The sequence below is a fragment of the Loxodonta africana genome, chromosome 14 (assembly GCF_030014295.1).
Source record: "Loxodonta africana isolate mLoxAfr1 chromosome 14, mLoxAfr1.hap2, whole genome shotgun sequence".
NCBI classification, from domain to species: Eukaryota; Metazoa; Chordata; class Mammalia; order Proboscidea; family Elephantidae; genus Loxodonta; species Loxodonta africana.
Window position 1 is genome coordinate 88329378 of NC_087355.1, and position 22601 is coordinate 88351978.

Consider the following 22601-nt stretch of genomic DNA (forward strand, 5'->3'; position numbering starts at 1 on the left):
AGTTGTAAAAAATACACATTCTGTACAAATAATCTCTAAATTCTGCAGTTGCTATTCCACTGGGTTATCTTGTTAAAATAAGGATTCCTCGTGGCACAGTGGTTAAGTGATGGGCCGCTAACAAAAAGCTGATGGTTCGAACCCACCAGCTGCCCCATGGGATAAAGATGTGGCTGTCTGCTTCATTAGAGATTACAGCCTTGGAAACCCTATGGGATTTCATCAAAACATCATCGTTGTTGTTGTTGTTGTTAGGTGCCACCGAGTCGATTCCGACTCAAGCAACCCTATGCACAACAGAATGCAACACTGCCCGGTCCTGCGCCATCCTTACAATTGTTGTTATGCTTGAGGAGCCCATTGTTGCAGCCACTGTGTCAATCCACCTTGTTGAGGGTCTTCCTCTTTTCCGCTGACCCTGTACTCTGCGAAGCATGATGTCCTTCTCCAGGGACTGATCCCTCCTGACAACATGTCCAAAGTATGTAAAATGCAGTCTTGCCATCCTTGCTTCTAAGGAGCATTCTGGTTGTACTTCTTCTAAGACAGATTTGTTCGTTCTTTTGGCAGTCCATGGTATATTCAACATTCTTCACCAACACCACAATTCAAAAGCAGCAATTCTGCTTCGGTCTTCCTTATTCATTGTCCAGCTTTCACATGCATATGATGCGATTGAAAACACCATGGTTTGGGTCGGGTGCACCTTAGTCTTCAAGGTGACAGCTTTGCACTTCAACATTTTAAAGAGGTCCTTTGCAGCAGATTTACCCAATGCAATACATCTTTTTGATTTTTTGACTGCTGCTTCCATGGCTGTTGATTGTGGATCCAAGTAAAATGAAATCCTTGACAACTTCAATCTTTTCTCCATTTATCATGATGTTGCTCATTGGTCCAGTTGTGAGGATTTTTGTTTTCTTTATGTTAAGGTGCAACCCATACAGAAGGCTGTGGTCTTTGACCTTCATAGTAAGTGCTTCAAGTCCTCTTCCCTTTCAGCAAGCAAGGTTGTGTTATCTGCATAACGCAGGTTGTTAATGAGTCTTCCTCCAATCCTGATGCCCTGTTTTTCTTCATATAGTCCAGCTTCTCGGATTATTTGCTCAGCATACAGACTGAATAGGTATGGTGAAAGAATACAGCCCTGACGCACACCTTTCCTGACTTTAAACCAATCAGTACCCCCTTGTTCTGTCCGAACAACTGCCTCTTGATCTATGAAAAGGTTCCTTGTGAGCACAATTAAGTGTTCTGGAACTCCCATTCTTCCCAATGTTGTCCATAATTTGTTATGATCCACACAGTCGAATGCCTTTGCATAGTCAATGAAACACAGGTAAACATCTTTTTGGTATTCTCTGCTTTCAGCCAGGATCCATCTGACATCAGCAATGATATCCCCGGTTCCATATCCTCTTCTGAAACCAGCCTGAATTTCTGGCAGTTCCCTGTCGATATACTGCTGCAGCCGTTTTTGAATGACCTTCAGCAAAATTTTGCTTGTGTGTGATATTAATGATATTGTTCTATAATTTCCACATTCAGTTGGATCACCTTTCTTGGGAAGAGGCATAAATATGGATCTCTTCCAGTCAGTTGGCCAGGAAGCTGTCTTCCGTATTTCTTGGCATAGACAAGTGAGCACCTCCAGCACTGCATCTGTTTGTTGAAACATCTCAACTGACATTCCATCAATTCCTGGAGCCTTGTTTTTCTCCAATGCCTCCAGAGCAGTTTGGACTTCTTCCTTCAGTACCATTGGTTCCTGATCATATGCCACTTCTTGAAATGGTTGAACATTGACTAATTCTTTTTGGTGTGACTCTGTGTATTCCTTCCATGTTCTTTTGATGCTTCCTGCATCGTTTAATATTTTCCCCATAGAATCCTTCACTATTGCAACTCAAGGCTTGAATTTTTTCTTCAATTCTTTCAGCTTGAAAAACGCCAAGTGCGTTCTTCCCTTTTGGTTTTCCATTTCCAGCTCTTCGTACAGGTCATTATAATACTTTGTCTTGTCAAGCCCCCCTTTGAAATCTTCTGTTCAGTTCTCTTACTTCATCAATTCTTCCTTTTGTTTTAGCTGCTCGACGTTCAAGAGCAAGTTTCAGAGTCTCCTCTGATGTCCAAAACTCATACTGCACTAAAAAAAAAGGTGCCTTATCACTTTAAATCATACTGTTGTTCTTGCTGTGTGCCTTCAAGTCGATGACAAAATAAGTCATCAAAAGCCAGGTTGGCAAATCCCAAGTCCCACAAAACTATATATTCATCATCTGAAAAGAGTATGGATGTTTATCTTCTCTCAAAATTCACTAACTTAATTAATCTTTCTTCCATACTAAAAGATTCACAGAACCGAATTGGCCTTTATAACTTTTCTCTTCACAAGCTTCGCTAGAGAAAAAGAAGTGGTAAGTCATTACAGTGATTGAATTTTCAAAGCCCCTTCTGTTTTGCACCCGAATCATCTTTAATGTTCTTTTTTTAATGCCTACAGAGTTAAGAAAATAAAAAATGGTAACTTTTAGATCGTTAGCTGAGAATAAAACATTTGTGAACCTATCTAAATAACTCAATTTTAAAAGGGGAGAAAATTTCCTTTTCCCAGAGAACATCTGCTTGGAAGCTATGTAATCTGGGTCTGAGATGTCTAGAGTCCCTTAATCATAAATGTATACAACCAGTTATTTTTAATCAATAATAATATTGACAATAATAATAACAGCTAATATTTATCAAGGGCTTACTATGGAATGGTAGCATAATGGTTAAATCCTACAGCTGCTAACCAAAAGGTTGGTAGTTCGAATCCATCAGGAGCTCCTTGGAAACTCTATGGGGCAGTTCTGCTTGGTCCTATAGTGTCACTGTGAGTTGGACTTGACTCGATGGCAACGGGTTTTTGGGTTTACTATGAGCTAGAACTGTCCTAGGCTCTTTATAAATGTGTATGTCATTCAAAAGACAGCCCTAGTGATGCAGTGGTTAAGTGCTCAGCTGCTAGCTGAGAGGTCGATGGTTCAAACCCACCAGCCACCCTGTGGGAAAAAGAGGTGGCAGTCTGCTTGCATAAAGATTACAGCCTCAGAAACCCTACGGGGCAGCTCTCCTCTGTCCTATAGGGTCTCTATGCGTCGAAACCAATGGGTATGTCATTCAACATTCACAACAGCCCTGTGAGGTAGGTACTATGATTATCATTCCCATTTTACAGATAAGGAAACTGAGGAACAGAGAGATTAAACAACTTGCTCCAGGTCACATTGATATTAAATGACTTCTGTATTTCTGATATTCTGCTGTTGAAAAAGAGACCTGAGATATTCATTCCATGAAATACAAGGGAGAAGGTTAAATTGCCTGGTCTTTGTTTCAGATATTACCCACTACCCACTGCCATCGAGTTGATTCTGACTCATGTTTCAGATAGTAGATGCCATAAATTCCTGATGTAGGTTAAGGCTGTCATTATAAATTGACTTATCTTGAAATTAATGTCCAAGACAAGACAATATATCTGTTCGTGACCTCTAGCCTACTAAGAGATCTGGACTCTAAATTGCTTCAAAGGTGGTAAAGTCATCACAAAGCTTTTAAATGAGATAATAAGTGCTCCTTCACCTCTCCTCTGGGCTTCACTGGGTATTCCACCCCACGGACTGTCTTCAACAGTAGAAAGTTCTCAGGTGTTTTACACTATACAGAGCTAAATAAAGACATTTCTCTGCTTGCTGCAGACAGAGCAGTTTTTCAGCTTCTTCAAACTTTTTTGCCTACAATCGACAAGGGGGAAATGAACCATTCCCCTAAAAAGTCTCAGTCCCATAATCCCATCAAGAGGAGAACATCTCAACTCACTCACAGTCTTCAAATCACAGTAAAAAGCCCTCCAGTGCAAAGGCACACCGAGAGAGGGCAGGAGGCTGCCTTTTAAAGAGGAAATAGAATGCTGTCACCTTCCCGGTGTGTTGGAGATTTTAGGCTTGGTAGCTGACTGGAGAAGACAATGAAGAGAAAAGTACTGTTCCCTCCTCCCAGAGTCAGCGACTGGAAGAGGGGCAGGGACGCCTGTATTTCCAACCTCCAGACTTTCTATGTCATTTCCCAGCAGGCTTTGCTCTCCTCTGAAATAACTGAGGTCAGTCGGCACTCTCTGCTGGGGAAGGATAAAACACCTTCAAGAACCATTATAGATTCATCCAAGCAGTTCTACAGAGAGTCAGCCCAGACACAGACTGTGCGGCTACCTAACCGGTTGATAAAGGTAGACTTTGCAGTCTTTGCTGACGCTGTGAGATGGTGTCACTCAGGGAAAAAGGAAACTGAAGGCATTCCCCCATCCAATACACAGTAACTACTGTGGGCATTCTCCTTGGGGGAAAAAATGCCTAAAAATCACCTGGACCAAAAAATACCTAGCAGCTGTGGGTACGGCCTTGAGCTCTCATCCTGTTATCCTCTATGGTGTGCGCACCTTGACAACAATATCTTGAACCACCAAAGTCAAGTTCATTCATTAAAGGTCAAAAGATTCAAATTCAACCTCAAAAGGTAGTTGTGGGCCTATTCTTCCAAAGAAGTTTTTTCACTCTTCATTGCTAACAAACATAAGCAAATCAAACTTCAGTCATTAAGAGAACTTCATCAACCAGTAAATAATAAACAGGCCCCAGGCTCTGAATTAGCTATTAAAATTGACTTCTGGGGCTAGATGCATCCAACACATAGAAATTATGAAAAAGACCCAAGCACAGAACCTCAAGTCAGGTCCACCATGAAATGTTACGCAAGCGTTCCAGAGACCAATCATGCTAATCCGTTAAGACTATTCACTAAGATCCATAAGTATTCAGTAAAAGAAGAACGAAAGGTCTCATGGGTAATGCTGGACTCAATAGATTTTATACTGTATTTAAAATTAGTCAGGCCTAACTCAGACAGGAACAATAGTAAATTACTCTCCTGTTGGCTTTAAAGACTTCAGGTGAATAGAGGCCCCAGGAAGGAGCAGGCGTACCTGGTCGGTGTCTGTTGGCCGTCTCGGCAGGGAGCGAGCTGCCCGGAAGCCTTCGTGCCCCAGTCTTACCACCGGTCCCACCAGGGTAGTGAGAGATGACAGAGGCGGAGCACAAACCTTCAAGTGCAGCTGGGCATAAAACAAACCAATAAAAAAGTACAATTAGAGAGCTAGTGGCCCGTCATCAGTTCACACTGCAATGGCTAAGAAGAATAATTTGAACAGTTTAATTATCTGAAAAGGCCAAACTTTCCCAAAACAAAGATCACATCTTACTTAGTTATCCAGCGCTGCTGTAACAGAAATGCCAAAAGCAGATGGGCTTTAGCAAACAGAAATTTATTCTCTCACAGTCTAGGAGGCTAGACATCCGGATTCAGGGCGCCAGCTCCAGCGGAAAGCTTTCTCTCTTTGTTGGCTCTGGAGGAAGGTCCTTTTTATCAATCTTCCCCGGGTCAAGGAGCTTCTCAGTGTAGGGACCCTGGGTCCAAAGGATGCGCTCTGTCCCAGTGATTCTTTCATGGTGGTAGGAGGACCCCACATCTCTCTGCTGGAGTCTCTCTCTTGTATCTCAAAAGAGAGTGACTCAGAATACAACCTAATCCTATAGACTGAGTCCTGCCACATTAACATAATTGCCTCTAATCCTGCCTCATTAACTTCATAAAAAACCCACTGCTGTCCAGTTGATGCCAACTCATAGGACAGAGCAGAACTGCCCCACAGGGTTTCCAAGGAGCACTTGGTGGATTCAAACTGCTGACTTTTTGGTTAGCAGCTGAACGGTGAACCACTGCGCCACCAGGGCTCCGTTAACATCACAGAAGTTAGGATTTATAACACATAGGATAATCATATCAGATCACAAAATGGTAGACAACCACACAATACTGGGAATCATGGCCTACTCAAGTTGACACACATTTTGGGTGACACAACTCAATCCATAGCAACATCTAAACAACCCTGGTTTTGTTACAAACAAGATCATGGCACCTCTTATCTCTCGCATGCTCCTGCTGAGGCTACAACACAGAGAACTCTCGGATGCTCAAGGTTTCACAGAGGGCCTAAGTACGCGTGTGCAGCGGGCCGGTATCCTCGGGCATCATTCCGTCATTCGCCCAACAAGTTCAGTGCTGACCGTGTGGCCAGCTGTAGGCCAGGCTCTGCGGTGTAGAGACACGCGGCACAAAGTACCCTGGTGTGAAAATACTGGGAAGTAATTCCACCAAAGCACGCCCAGGACACCTTTCCACAGCACACACCCTGAGTGTATCTACTCCGTTTGCGGCTGTAGCAAATCCTTATAGTTGTGCTGTCTTTCTCACCTCACTTAATCCTTTGTCTGTTTCTTTTTTCTTCCATTTATTCCTGGTTCTTACTGCCTGCAGCAGCCAGATTATGAGATTGAAGTCGATTTTAAGTATTTCTGATATTTAGTGTGCTCTACAGCACTGTTGTTGTTAGGTGCCATCGAGTCGACTAACTCATAGCAAGCCTATGTACAACATAAGGCAACGATGCCCAGTCCTGCGCCTTCCTCACAATCCTCGCTACGTTTGAGCTCATTGTTGCAGCCACTGTGTCAATTCACTTCGTTGAGGGATGGCCTTCTCCAGGGACTGACCCCTCCTGATAACGTGTCCAAAGTAAGTGAGAAGCAGTCTCACAATCCTCGCTTCTAAGGAGCGTTCTGACTGTCCTTCTTTCAAGGCAGACTTGTTCATTCTTCAGGGTATGCTCAATATTCTTCTCCAAGACCATAATTCTTCAAAGGATTCAACTCTTCTTTGGTCTTCCTTATTAACTGTCCAGCTTTCGCGTGCACATGAGATGACTGAAAAGACCGCTTTGTTAAGACTACTATTAAAGAACTTCTGTCATTATCTCATTCCCACTTGTATCATAAATGGTTGACAGATATGCCTCCCTCACTAAGCTGTCAACTTCTTTGAGGAAAAACCCTACTTAGTCCCCTCACATACAACATTCATTCAACAAGCCTTCATGGAACATCTATGATACACTAGACAACAGACACTCAGAGATGAAAAAGAACAGCTCAGGTCTCCCACTTCCAGCCCAGGAGACACAGGAGGGTAAACATGCCAACAACTCCAGCAAAAGGTCAGCTCACAGCAGACAGGGTTCATCCAAGATGGTGCAGGGCCTACACAGAGCTCTGTCCAAATACGTGTAGAGCTGCAAAGGCTGCCCTTTGGATGAGGTGTTTTTCTTTTTCTCTCTAATTTTTTTAATTGAGATATAGCTCACATGTCATAAAATTTACCCTTTTTAAGTACGCAATAGAAGCTGGACTATATGGAGAAGAATGGGGCATCAGGATTGCAGGAATACTCATTAACAACCTGCGTTATGCAGATGAAACAATCTTGCTTGCTAAAAATGAAGAGGACTTAAAGCACTTACTGACGAAGATCAAAGACCACAGCCTTCAGTATGGATTATACCTCAACATAAAACGAAAATCTTCACAACTGGACCAATGAACAACATCACCATAAATGGGGAAAAGATTGAAGTTGTCAAGGATTTCATTTTACTTGGATCCACAATCAACACCCAGCGGTCAAGAAATGAAATGACATACTGCATTGGGCAAATCTGCTGCAAAAAAAACCTCTTTAAAGTGTTAAAAAGCAAAAATGTCACTTTGAGGACTAAGGCCATGGTATTTTCAATTGTCTCATATGCATGCGAAAGCGGGACGATGAATAAGGAAGACCAAAGAAGAATTGATGCATTTGAATTATGGTGTTGGCGAAGAATATTGAATATGCCATGGACTTCCAGAAGAACCCACAAATCCGTCTTGGAAGAAGTATAGAGTCGGAATGCTCCTTGGAAGCAAAGACGGCAAGACTTTGTCTCACGTACTTTGGATATAAGGATGGACCAGCCACTGGAGAACATCATGCTTGCTGAAGTAGAGGGTCAGGGAGAAAGAGGAAGGCCTTCAACAAGATGGATTGACACAGTGGCTACAACAATGGGTTCAAGCATAACAACCATTATGAGGATGGTGCAGGACGGGGCAGTGTTTTGTTCTGTTACACATAGCATCGCTATAAATCAGACCTGACTCAACAGCCCATAACTACAACAACAGCGAAGTGTACAATACAGCCATTTTTTTAGTGTATTCACAATCTGTAGGAGCCCTGGTTGCACAGTGGTTAAAAGCTACAGCTGCTAACCAAAGGTCGGCAGTTCAAATCCACCAGCTGCTTCTTGGAAACCCTATGGGACAGTGTCATGGATTAAACTGTGTCCCACAAAAATATGTATCAACTTGGTTAGGCCATAATTCGCAGTATTGTGTGGTTGTCCTCCATTTTGTGATTGTAACTTTATGTTAAAGAGGATTAGGGTGGGATTCTAACACCCTTACTAAAGTCACATCCCTGATCCCATGTAAAGGGAGTTTCCCTGGGGTGTGGCCTGCACCAACTTTTATCTTAGATAAAAGGAAAGGGAAGCAAGCAGAGAGTTGGGGACCTCACACCACCAAGAAAGAAGCACCAGGACCAGAGCGCGTCCCTTGGACCTGGGGTTCCTGTGCAGAGAAGTCCTAGCCCAGGGGAAGACTGAGAAGTACCTTCCTCCAGAACTGACAGAGAGAGAAAGCCTTCCCCAGGAACCGACGCCCTGAATTTGGACTTCTAGCCTCCTAGATGGTGAGAAAATAAAACTCTCTTTGTTAAGGCCATCTACTTGTGTTATTTCTTTATAGCGGCACTAGATGATTAAGACAGGCAGTTCCACTCTGTCCTATAGGGTCACTACGAGTCAGAATTGGCTAAACAGCAATGGGTTTGGTTTTTTTAGGTTTCACAAAGTTGTGCAGCCATCACCACTGTCTAGGTCCAGAACATGTCATCACCGCAAGAAGCAGCCCTGTGCACATTGACAGTCACTCCCCATCTTCCCACGCCCCCTGCCCTCTGGCAGCCACTCACCTATCTTCTGTCTCTATGGATTTGCTTATTCTAGACATTTCATATAGATGGATCAGACCATACATGGCCTTTTGGGTCTGGGTTCTTTCACTCAGCGTGATCTTTTCAAGGCTCCTCCGTGTTGTAGTATGTATCGGGACTTCATCCCTTTTTATGGCTGCATGATGTTCCACTGTGTGAATGCACCACTTGTCGTTTTGCCGTTCACTAGCTGATGTCTGAATCAGGTTTTGAAGAATGACTGTAACAGGTGAATCAGATGGGGAATGGTGTTCTAAGCCGAGAGGAGGATGTGCTAAGACACAGAAGTACACCATGCCATGGGGGAACACACACACCTCCAGGAGTGTGTGTTGAGTCAATGTTGTGTGAATGAGGGCTGGTGGTGGCGGTGGTGGCTGTTGTTGTTGTCGTTGGGTGCCATCAAGTCAATTCCGACTCACAGCAACCCCATGTGACAGAGCAGATCTGCCCCACAGGGCTTCCCAGGCAGCTATCTTCACGGGCACAGATCCCCAGGTTTTCCCCCTGCAGAGTCACTGGTGGGTTTGACCCACCCACCTTTTGGTTACCAGCCAAGTGCTTTTGGTACCATTGTGCCAGCAGGGTTCCTTGAGTGACGACTAAGTAGGGTTTTTCCTCAAAGAAGTCAACATTTTAGTGAGGGAAGCATGTCTGTCCACCCCTTAGGATATAAGTCAGAATGAAGTAATGAAGTGAGTTCTTCAACAGAGGTCTCACAAAGTGCTACAGAACACAAGGCTGCAGGGCGGGGTCCACATGGCAGCAGATACCACAGGGAGGTAACCCCAGAGACTGCACCCAGAAGCAACACAGGGCTGGCTGCTTCTCCTCCCTCATCCTTTACTTTTTAACTGTGGTGAAAATATACAGAATAAACCATACACAAAGACAACAATTTCTACATGTACAATTCAGCAAAATTGATTACATTCTTAAAGTTGTGCAACCGTTCTCACTATCCTTTTCCAAATTATTCCACCACCATTAACATTAAACTCCCTGCCTCCTAAACAAAAACTCTCCCTTCCTCCCTCCTTCCCTTCCACCTCTGATAACCACTAATAATTTCTGGTTTCTAGATTTTTGCTTGGAGCCCTGGCAGCACAGTGGTTAAGAGCTCAGCAGCTAATCAAAAGGTCAGTGGCTCGAACGCACAGCCGCTCCATGGGAAAAAGATGTGGCAGTCTGCGTCCATAAAGATTATAGCCTTGGAAACCCTATGGGACAATTCTATTCTGCTCTGTACAGTGGCTATGAGTCAGAATCCACTAGATAGCAATGGGTTTTTTTGGTATATATTTGCTTATTTCATATGTGAGAGCATACAGTATTTTGCAGCTAATTTTGCTCAGCATGATGTTTTCAACGTTATTCCATGTTGTGACATGCATCAGGGCTTCACTACTCTTTGTGACTGAGTTAATATTCCATTGCATGGATGTACCACATGCTGTCTGTCCATTCATCTGGTGAAGGACATTTTGGCTGTTTCCACCTTTTAACTATTGTGAATAGTGTTACAATGGGCATTGGTGTACAAATGTCTGTTCTCATTGCTACTTAAACATCATGTCTTTTCTTTTTAAAGCCAATTCTTACTCATGCTTTCTCTCAGTTCAAAGAACAGTTGAAGCAGTGACATATGAGATCGCCTTCATCAGATACTCTCACCTCCAAGCCACAGGAAGTCGTTGACGGAGCGGAGAAGTTCCACCGACATGTGGTAGTGCACCAAGGAGTCCTGGAGCATCCCGGCCTGAAGACACAAGTCCCCCACATGCTTCCGCATGCGGCCTTGGCACCGCTTCTTGTAATGTCTGAAACGTAAGATGTGATGGAGACATGTCATCGCTAACACCTGGCCCCGCCCCCAAAGCACACTGCCAAGCACTACTCCGTCCTCTTACTACTGACCACACGAGGAAGACAACCGTAGGCTCTGTCGCTGGAAGCCAGCAAAGACCACTGCCAGTTATGTGAGCTGAAGGGGTCGTCTTCCTAACACAAACACCGGCAAGTCATGTCTTACAGGCAATGTGTATGTAGGGCTTCTACCACGTATTTCAATTTGGCACTGGAGTAGGGTTTTTCTTCTCAAATTTTTCAGTCACATTAGCACAAGAAAGCTTAAGTTTCCACTTTTTAAAAAATCGACTGTCTTCCACCTTCTTCATTTCAGGCCCATTATCGTTTTACAAAGAAAAATATCCTGCCTATTGTAAGTCAACTTTTTGGCCTTTGCAAACAAGCCCTTTAATCTTCACTATCTCAGAACAAGCTTTAAAAAAGCTTTGGGCGAGTGGGGGCCTCAGGACCCTCATCAACTCTTTCAAGATTGGCACAGATGTGCTCCTAAATAATGCAAGGCCCTGATGCCTCACCAACTCACAAATCAAAGGAAATATACCAGGAATCTTCCTTTACAATTTTTAAATACTTCTAGTCCTTTGGATATTAAATTTCTTAAACAATATAATTTTTTAAAGAGAAATAGCAGCTGTACTAAATTCTCTTTCACCAAGAAAGCAATCTTATCAAGGATTAAAACTTCTAAGGAAATCCTAAGGCTCTGAAGTTTCTCACTAAATGAATATTACTGACAGACCTCAATACAACCTAAATCCTACCAGACTTGATACCACAAACAAGCTCAACAAACTCTTTGGCTACCTGGAATTTAGCTCTTCCATCCCAACTATCGCCTGAACTAAGACCAGCACTGAGGCAGAGTGCGAGAAGAGAGAAAACGCCGGCCTTCGTTTGCCTTCTTCCCAACCACAAGGTACTATCCTGACAGCCCTTCTAGCAAATCTTCCCAGGACAACATACTCAATCTGCACCCCGTCTCCTCTCCCACTGAGGCACCCACCACCCATCTTTCCCTCCCAGAGAGCCTTCAACAGCTTTCTCACTGGTCTCTGACTCTCCCTACTCTATACACCACTCCCCCTCACCCATTCTACACACACAGAGCCAGAGTAACCTTCCTCAAGCACACATCTGGTTATGTCACACCCCCACTTCCAATCCTTTGACAGTGGTTCCCCAATGTGGCTCTAGGGAGAAGCGTGGTCTACAGGAGGCTTCCCCACCCAGGCCCCAGCACCCCACACCACCTCCCCACTGCCGTACAGGAAGTTCCCCCTCTGCCGTACAGGAAGTTCCCCCTCTGCCTGGCTACTTGCACTCTCCTTTCGGGACCATCTGCTAGTTTCCCAGGGAAGCCTTCTCTGTCCCTGACCTCTGCAGTTGGGGTTAGGCATCCCTGTTGTGTGTTCCTGTAATGTTCTATACTTAATCAAGTTCTGGCCTTGGTTGTCTATAAGCTCCAAAAAGGCAAATACGTTTTGCTTGCTGTGGGATGCTCACGCCTCTCCCCCAACACTCAGAAACATGTTATGAACAAACCAATGAATGGATGGGTCTCTAAAGGGACAGACGGCGCTGCCCTAGCCGGTCCCAATGCCCTCCTCTGCACAACGGTCAGCACAGGCAGAACCAGAATGCCTGTCCTAAGAATCACTGCTTGCCAAAGCCTTCACCGCCTCCCTGGGTTATAAACACAAGAGCCAAGCTCCGGCAACCCCTCCATGACCAGGCCCCCCGCCCCAAGTCCTCCCTAGCAGGGGCACCCCTCCACACTGACCTCAGAACTCCCGCTTAGAGTTTTTCACAGCGAGTGCCCCCACCCCACCGCCACCTCCACTCGTAGGCCCAGGCTGCTCCCTCCGCCTTCGCCACCCTCCTTGCCCCTGCACCTGGCTAAATCTTACTGTCCTCAGAACTGAACACAGAACCCTGCAGCGCAAGGAATTACTTAATATAGCCCTTCTAACAAATCTGTCCTGAAAGAAGCACAAGCAGAACCCTTCTTAGAAGCAAGGATGGTGAGACTACCTCTCACATACTTCGGACATGTTATCAGGAGGGATCAGTCCTTGGAGAAGGACATCATGCTTGGTAAACAGAGCGCAATCGAAAAAGAGGAAGACCCTCAACGAGATGGACTGACACAGTGGCTGCACAACAGGCTCAAGCATAGTGAGGATGGTGTAGGAGAGGGCAGTGTTTCGTACTGTTGTACGTAGGGTCCCTATAAGTCAGAATCGACTCGACAGCACCTAGCAACAGCAGCCATAGTCTTTATGACGCACACACAATGACTGAGTAAACAACAACAACAAAAAAAAACCCATTGCCATCAAGTCGATTCCAATTCATTGTGACCCTACAGGATAGAGCAGAACTACCCTATAGGGTTTCCCAGGAGTGACTGGTGGATTTGAACTGCTGACCTTTCGGTTAGCAGCTGAACTCTTAACCACTATGTGACCAGGGTTGAGACTATGCAAATAAGGTGTATGGAACCTGTGATGGTTGGGGCTGTATGTCGGCTTGGCTAGGCCATGATTCCCAGTAGTGTGTGTCTGTCCTCCATTTTGTGATCTGATGTGATTATTCTAATTATCCTCCATTTTATGTGTTGTAAATCCTAAGTTCTACATGTTAATGGGAGACCCTGGCGGCGTAGTGGTTAAGTGCTACAGCTGCTAATCAAAAGGTCAGCAGTGCAAATCCACCATGGGCTCCTTGGAAACTCTGTGGGGAAGTTCTACAGGATCCTTACGAGTCAGAATTGACTTGACAGCAGTGAGTTTGGTGTGGGTTTTTTATATGTTAATGAAGCCGGGTTGGTGTAGATGTATCTTGAGTCACAGCCTTGCAGGAGGGCACGGCTCAAGTCTCACCCTTACTCAAGTTACGCCTTTCCCTAGGATGTGGCCTGCGTCCAATGCATATATGTGGGTGCTCTGGCAGGGCTCTCCCTCTCTCTCATTCTGGATCCTGCATTCAGTTTGCCATTGCCTAACCCCAGGTTCTTGGAGCTTGAGCCAGCAGCCTGCCACCTGACCTGCTGATTCTGGGATTCACCGGCTTCAGCAGCCTTGTGAGTCAGCACCCTGTCTGGCCTGCAGATTTGGGTTCGTCAGCCCCTGCAGCCATCTGAGTCAGAAGCCTGTACCTGACCCACAGATTTGGGACCTGCCAGCCTCCACAACCACACGAGCCATTTCCTTGATACAGTCTGTGAGTTCTGTGAGACGCTGCATTTTTCTTTGAACTATATACTTTTAAGCCAATTTCGGTAGAATTCAAGGTTTCAAAAAGGCATAGGTCCTCTCTTCTTTGAAAATGATAATGTCAGTTTTTTTAAGTTCCTCTAGAAGCTCTACGCAGTTTTACTCGGTCCTACAGGGTCACTGAGTCGGAATCAACCAGGCGGCAAAGGGCACAGGTAGAAGCTCTCTATTCTTACCGAAACAACGATTAGAATCATCGGGTCTTAATTCAATTCTGTGACCACTGAACATGCTTAAAGACTAATAAAATATTTACGTTTTCAAGGGATAAAAAATAAAAATGCAAGCTGCCCATTAAAAAGAAAAACCTAGCGTGAAGCCACAGTAGCAAAGAAAGTTAACACAAAATTCAATAGGAAAAATACATAATCTCATTGATTTGTTGTAAACTTGAAAGCTAACGATGAACTTGAGGGCCAGGAGCAACAGAACTTGGCCACAAAAACTTGAGGATGCTCTAAATACTTCGAAGAGCAGCCATTATGCTATTCATTATCCCCATCGTACAAATTACAAACTCTGGGTTAAAAAAAAAAAAAAAAAAACAGACTTAAGAATCGACAGAAAAAAATAAGAACCTGACCCTCCCCTAATTCATCACGGTTTAGAATTAATCACGACTAAATCATGGGCAAATGCCCGACACCCTCCCCATAGAAAGAGAAACACGTCCTTTCTGGAAGTTGTAGGAAAGCACCTAACCCCCCACAGAGCCTCAGCCGTAGTAAGAGAAGGCGCCGCAATTGCCCTTCAGCTCTGCACCTGCCGCACCTGCCGCTGTCGTTAAGACCTAATTAAAGACACAGGCTATATCATTTGCATGACTCTAGACCATGTAAAAGAAGAAAATATTTCATATTTGTGTGATTTGGGTACTATTTATTCACACGGCTTATGAAAAACAAGAGCTTGGTATTCAAATCAAAAACCAGTCCACACCCAAATAAATGTGTATGTTCAAGTCCAGAGAAAACCCAGGGCTGCTCAGCCAGAGTCTGCAGGTAAAATCCAAAGGAATTTTGATAAAGGTCATCTTTTTTTTTTTTCCCCCTTCTTTTTTGGTATTACATAGCTTTAGAAGCCTTTAGATAATTAATTAACAACAGCCGTAATTCTGCCCTGGAATATGTTGGAGTAGGGAAGCCTTTAGATTACATGTATCATGTAAATGCAATCCAATAAACTACACAGAAAGGTGCCCAGGTGGTACAGGTAAATCACCCAAGTAGACAACCTTCGGCTGTAAAAGAGCTCTAAACAGACCGTAAAAAATGTAATGTTTACACTCGCTTTTGGATGCTACGGAAACCCTATGGGCCAGTTCTACTCTATCCTACAGGGTCGCTATGAGTTGGAATAGACTCTACGGCAGTGGGTTTTGTTTTGTTTTTTTGGTTTATAGAGGCAGTTAAAAAATACTGCATCTTCTCTCATTAAGAACTGAAAACGAACTGTCAAGGTTGATTACCTCCATCTAAACTTTTTTAAGCTGAAGTTGCATAGTAAAGCATCACCCTACAAAGACAGAGCTTTGGCTCACCCTGCAGTGTTTGTTACATTCTGCTAAAAGGGACAGCCGAACAGTTTTCATTTAAAAGTTCAGAAGTTTCTAGGTTTTACTTTGTCAGTTATTTGCAATCAGGTTGCTGTAAAAGTGAGACGGAAAACCTAGCTCCTTGGCATGTAGAACGCGCTGATGCTCCATAGCCGTTAAGAAGTCTGAGCTTCGTGACACAGGTCTCCAGCAAAGAGAAGACTCTCTGAGAGGCTCCATCCACCACTGACTGATGTCACCACTCAGAGTGACACAGGGAGGTAACGTGATTGTAAGAGGGCGCGTACCCTTGGGGTCTGGAGAAGCGCTATCGTTTACTCTGAGATGCTGGACTAAATGACTTAACCTCTCTGAGCCGGCTTCCCGCTCTGCAAAAGGGGCCTGCCAGCATCCCCCTCAGACGGCATCGATGTGAATGAGTGTCGGTGGGGCGGCTAACTGGTCCCTGACTGTAGTCTCCCTCCCCCCTCCCCTCTGTAATTCTGTAGTATCTCCTAGTAAATTGAAGCCCCTGGTGACAGACCGTCTTCTTCGTCTTTGTATCTACCCAGTCTTCTGTCTTGAAGCCCTGGTGGCACAGTGGTTAAGAGCTCGGCAGTTCAAATCCACCAGCTGCTCCTTGGAAATCCTATGGAGTAATTCTACTCTGTCCTATAGGGTCGCTGCTTAGTTATCTAGTGCTGCTATAACAAAAATACCACAAGTGAGTAGCTATAATAAACAGGAGTTTATTCTCTCACAGTTTAGGAGGCCAGAAGTCCAAATTCAGGGTGCCAGTTCCACAGGAAGGCTTTCTTACTCTCTCAGCTCTAGGGGAAGGTCCTTGTCAGCAATCTTTCCCTGGTCGAGGGGCTTCTCAGCACAGGAACCTTGGGTCCAAAGAACACACTCTGCTCCTGGCACTGCTTTCTTGGTGGCATGAGGTCCCTATGACTCTCTGCTCACATCTCTCTTTTATATCTCAAAAGAGATTGACTCAAGATACAGCCTAATCTTATAGATTGAGTCCCGCCTCATTAACATAACTGTTTCTAATCCTACCTCATTAACATCATAGAGATAGGATTTACAACACCTAGGAAAATCATAGCAGATGACAAAAGGTGGACAATCACACAATACTGGGAATCATGACCTAGCCAAGTTGACACATATTTTGGGGGGACACAAGTCAATCCAAGACATTCCACCCTTTGGCCCTTAAAAACTCATGTCCTTGGCACATGTAAAACATAGTCACACCATCGTATCATAGCAACAGCCTTAATTCAACTCCAAGGCCAAAATCCAAAAATTCCTCTTCGTCTGTGAAATCTAGAATACAATTTATCTGCTTCCAAAACACAACAGTGAAACAGGCACAAGCTAGACATTTCCATTACAAATGGAAGAAACTGGAGAGAAAGAAGGGATAACAGGCACCAAGCAAGTCAGCAGAGAACATTACATTAGCCTTCGAGGCTTGGAAATAGTCCTCTGTTCTCTGAGACCATTTAGGCAGTGGCCCTGCCCTTCAGACTCTTAAGTGCTAGCCACACTCTCCTCTCTCGATTCTCGGTGGAAGCCCCTCAGCCCTAGGCTTCAGCTCCGCCTGCCAGGCCCACTGGAATGGCAACTCTGCTCCCTCAGCTTTGGGCAGTGCCATTCTCCTAGTCCATTTGAGTGGCGACCCTACCCCCTCGGCCCCAGCAGACTAGACCCCTTTCTTCTGCTCCTTGGGCATGGCAGCCCCACCCCCTCAGCTTTGAGCAGCAGATCTGGCCCCATCCTCCTGACACTTGTAAAAGGCAGCCCCACAATCCAAAACTAAGTTGGTGAAGATCTTATTCTTTGAAACCTAGGAGGCCGTGACCGTACCATTTGAAGCCCCAGAGGCCATGGCTCTACCCTTTGAGACCCCAGAAGTTGTGGCCCTGTCCTCTGAGACTGAAGCAGCTCTGCTTCCTGTGTTCTTTGCCTCTTCAGCTTCTGCTTCCTGGTTACTTGGCCTCTCAGCCCCTAAAGCCTCACGGCTCACTTCTGCCCTACTGGGACAAGTGTCCCAAAGCTCTTTAGCTCCACTGGTTAAGTGTCTGGAGGAATCCCACTCTACCAGTAAACTTCAGCCAAAAGGCACTCAGCTTCTTGCCTCTCTGGGCCAGTGCCAGCGCTCTAGTGCTCATTTCCTGCTTCTGCTGCTGCCACTTCTCTGCTGCTGTTTCTTGCCATCTGCACAATCTCCAGTCTAACAGCTCTCCTCACTTCAGTCTGAATCCTCATCAGGACGGCCTTTGACATCCATAATTCCACCACAGTCTCTTCAAAGAAGTCTAGGCTTTTAGCATTAGGCACTTTAAAACTGTCGCAGCCTCTACATAGATCAAAAGGCAGTTGTTCAGACAGAACAAAGGGATACTGCATGGTTTAAAGTCAGGAAAGGTGTGCGGCAGGGTTGTATTCTTCCACCATACCTATTCAATCTGTATGCTGAACAAACAATCCGAGAAGCTGGACTATATGAAGAAGAATGGGGCATCAGGATTGGAGGAAGGCTCATTAACAACCTGCATTATATAGAAGACACAACCTCGCTTGCTGAAAGTGAAGAAGACTTGAAGCACTTACTATGAAGATCAAAGACCACAGCCTTCAGTATGGATTACACCTCAACACAAAGAAAACAGAAATCCTCACAACTGGACCAATGAACAACATCATGATAAATGGAGAAAAGACTGAAGTTGTCAAGGATTTCATTTTACCTGGATCCACAATCAACAGCCATGGAAGCAGCAGGCAAGGAATCAAAAGACGCATTACATTGGGTAAATCTGCTGCAAAGGACCTCTTTAAAATGTTGAAGTGCAAAGATGTCACCTAGAAGAATAAGGTGCGCCTGACCCAAGCCGTGGTATTTCCAATCGCATCATATGCATGTGAAAGCTGGACAATGAATAAGGAAGACCGAAGAAGAGTTGATGCCTTTGAATTGTGGTGTTGGCGAAGAATATACCGTGGACTGCCAAAAGAACAAACAAATCTGTCTTGGAGGAAGCACAACCAGAATGCTCCTTAGAAGCAAGGATGGCAAGACTGCGTCTTACATACTTTGGACATGTTGTCAGGAGGGATCAGTCCCTGGAGAAGGACATCATGCTTGGTAAAGTACAGGGTCAGCAAAAAAGGGGAAGACCCTCAACAAGGTGGATTGACACAGTGGCTAGAACAATGGGCTCAAGCATAGAGACTGTAAGGATGGTGTAGGACCAGGCAGTGTTTCGTTCTGTTGTGCACAGGGTCACTATGAGTCAGAACCGACTCAACAGCACCTAACAACAACAGCCTCTGTCCACTCACAGTTTCAAAACCACTTGCATATTTTGGATCTGTTAGAGCAGTACTCCACTATTCTGATACCAAATTCTGCCTTAGTTATCTAGCGCTACTGTAACAGAAATACCACAAGTAGATGGCTTTAACAAACAGAAATTCATTTTCTCACATTCTAGGAGACTAGAAGTCCGAACTCAGTCACTATGAGTCAGAATGGACTCAATGGCAATGGGTTTGGTTTTGATTTAATAGAGTGTCTTACGCTAAGAAGGATCAAAAAGGAATTGCTTCTGTCAGCACAATTAGACTAAACCAAAAGCAAAGAAGTTTCCTGAATAAACTGAATGCTTTGAAGGCCAGCGTAGCAGAGGCAAGGGTCTGGGGACCACGGTTTCAGGGAACATCTAAGTCAATTGGCATAATAAAATCTATTAAGAAAACATTCTGCATCCCACTTTGAAGAGTGGCGTCTGGGGTCTTAAACGCTAGCAAGCAGCCATCTAAGATGCATCAATTGGTATCAACCCACCTGGATCAAAGGAGAATGAAGAACACCAAGGACACAAGGTGATTACAAGCCCAAGAGACAGAAAGAGCCACATGAACCAGCGACTACATCATCCTGAGACCAGAAGAACTAGATGGTGCCCAGCTACAACCGATGACTGCCCTGACAGGGAACACGACAGAGAACCCCTGAGGGAGCAGGAGAGCAGTGGGATGCAGACCCCAAATTCTCATAAGACCAGACTTAATGGTCTGACTGAAACCAGAAGGACCCCAGTGGTCATGGCCCCCAGACCTTCTGTTGGCCCAGGACAGGAACCATTCCTGAAGCCAACTCTTCAGACATGGACTGGACTGGACAATGGGCTGGAAAGGGATGCTGGTGAGGTGTGAGCTTCTTGGATCAGGTGGACACTTGAGACTACGTTGGCATCTCCTGCCTGGAGGGGAGATGAGAGGGCGGAGGGGGTTAGAAGCTGGCGAAATGGACACAAAAAGAGAGAGTGGAGGGAGAGAGCGGGCTGTCTCATTAGGGGGAGAGTAATTGGGAGTGTGTAGCAAGGTGTATATGGGTTTTTGTGTGAGAGACTGACTTGATTTATAAACTTTCACTTAAAGCACAATAAAAATTATTTAAAAAAAAAAAAGGAATTGCTTCTTTGATGGCAGTTAACAACGTTCATTAGAGGGTTTTGCTTTTGTTTTGTTTTTAAGTCTATTTTTAGAGGAAAGACCATTCCGGAACTATGCAGCCATCCTTCCACATGTCACCTCTCTCTTCGGGTCCTCTATCTGATTGCCCTTTGGTTTCATAGGAAGGACAGCCCCACTGGCCTGGGAATCCTGCCCTCTTCCTGCGTTTCGCCACCCCCAAGGATGAGTACCCTTTTTCCCGCCTCCACCTCCCCTACACTGCTGCTGAGCAAAGCTGAAAAGCAGATCCAGCCCCAGCATTCCCTTCAGATTCCCCGAGCCCTCCCCTACCCATCGCCTGTACAACAAATGCTTAGAATCCCAAACTCCTGCATGCTCTGGGTTTTCCTCACACTCTCAGTCCTGAAGGAGACCCCAGGGGTCGGCCCTAGACCCTCCTCCTGCTCAGTCCCCAGCCTCCCTAGACAGGCTTCCCCAGATTCACAGTCTTAAACATGCGCCAAACACTGACAATTCCCCCTCCTCCACCTGAGTGCCACTCAAATCCAACGGCCTCTTTGATACCTTCACTTGACACGTCCAACCTAACACAGCCACAGTGTCCTCTGGGTTCACTCCCAAGCAGGGCCCTCCTAGTCTCCCCACTTCAGTCAGGTGTTCATGTCAAATTCCCAGGTATTCAAGCCCAACACACAAGTGCCACACCTGGCCTCTCTCTTTTCCTCCTTACCCCACCTCATAGTCATTAGCGAGTCCTGCCATGTCTGTCTCTAAAATATACTTCAGCTTTGGCTCCTTAGGACACAGCAAGCATTCTGGGCTCAGAAGGAAGAACCAGGCTCTTCCTCCCTTGGGATCCCATAAGCAGTAGAAAGGGCCTATGGCCCCACAGAATACACCAGCCATCCCAGGATCTCTGCTCTGGATCGTCTAAGCTGGACAACTGCAACCTCTTGTACTTACTGCAGTTATTTCTGTTTTGTTCCCCCACCCCATTAGGTAATAAAATCTTCCTGTCTCAGTTGAGACAAAGTTAAGTCAAGAACAAGAGTGTCCACGTTTGGACCAGAACATTCAAGAAGCAGCAGGGCCTCCAGGCCATCATGGTGGAGGCAGCAATACACAGAGCAGGCATCCGCTCACAGTGAGTGAGATGACACGGAGGGAAAGAATACAGAGCACTAGGGCAGCCAGAGAATCCCTTCCGGGCTCACCTCAGATGCTGGAGGTCCTAGGTCATCAATAAAAACTAAGGATTGGCCCATCAGTCATGGACACTGAAAACCAAAAAGAAAAAAAAAAAAACAGTTGCCGTCGAGCTGACTCCAACTCGTGGCGACCCCAAGCGTGCCAGAGTAGAACTGGGCTCCATACGGTTTTCAGTGGCTGAGTTTTCAGAAGCAGACCACCAAGCCTCTCTTCCAAGGCACCTCTGGGTGGACTCGAACCTCCAACCTTTAGGTTAGCAACCGAGCATGTTAACCGTTTGCACCACCCAGGGATTCCTAATGGACATCAGCCTCAACAAACACAAAACCAGCTCTTCCTTGCCAAGGCAGGGGTAGAAGTAGCCTGGTGCATACAGACCCTGTACCACTAAAGGAGACCTGCCTCTCTGCCTCTGCAGGGCTTACTGTCTAAAGCAGAGAGGAAGTAATGATCAGTTAGAGGGGCCCTGGTGTCCACAAGGGAACTCTGGTGGCGCAGTGGTTAAGTGCTCAGCTGCGAACCAAAAGGTTGCTGTTCGAATCCACCAGCCGCTCCTCGGAAACCCTATGGGGCAGTTCTGCTCTGCCTTACGGGGTCACCATGAGTCAGAATATACTGGACAACAACAGGCTTGGTATCCACAAGAGTCAAATGACCTAGTGATTCAGGGGAATCCCCTATTTTCCTAATACTTTAGAAAAATCCCCCTTGAGCCCTCATAAAGAATGGTGTAGATTTTAAAGCAGCCTCTGTCCCTTTATCAGAGAAAGTTTCTAAAGTAAAGGAAAACTGAATAGCATGCTCAAGATGAATGCAAAGACAGCAAGTGTTTCTCCAACATCCTCCCTTCCTCATCAGCTGAACCCATCTTCCGGGGGGAGGGGGGGGGGATGCTTATCCATGACCACACGCCCCAGCTGGACCCGTCTTCCTGGGGGGAATGCTTATCCATGAGCACACGCCCCAGCTGGACCCTTCTTCCCAGGGGAATGCTTATCCGTGAGCACCAGCATGCACGTCACACAGCAACAGCCAGGAGGCACATGCCTGGGAACTTAATTCAGAAGCCCTGAATCAAGCAAGCCTCTGCAGGTTTAGACTGCCCAGGTTAGAACATCCCATGAACGCGGCCCTGCAGCCACCTAAATCAATGAGCACTCACTTGCTCAAAATAAAAAAATAAAGACAAGCTC

General features: G+C 45.5%; 1 protein-coding gene across 5 annotated transcripts in view; it reads right to left on the minus strand.

Moving 5' to 3' along the window:
- Nucleotides 1–22601, minus strand: part of TRAPPC9 (trafficking protein particle complex subunit 9) — a 635977-nt gene that overhangs the window by 605539 nt on the left and 7837 nt on the right. For all 5 annotated transcript variants that reach the window (XM_064268117.1, XM_064268114.1, XM_064268113.1 and 2 more), the window contains 2 exons: nucleotides 10702–10847; nucleotides 5024–5152 (listed from right to left, as the gene is read on the minus strand). In XM_064268117.1, the coding sequence (XP_064124187.1) occupies nucleotides 5024–5152; nucleotides 10702–10847 (275 nt within the window). The remainder of the gene's footprint in view (nucleotides 1–5023; nucleotides 5153–10701; nucleotides 10848–22601) is intronic.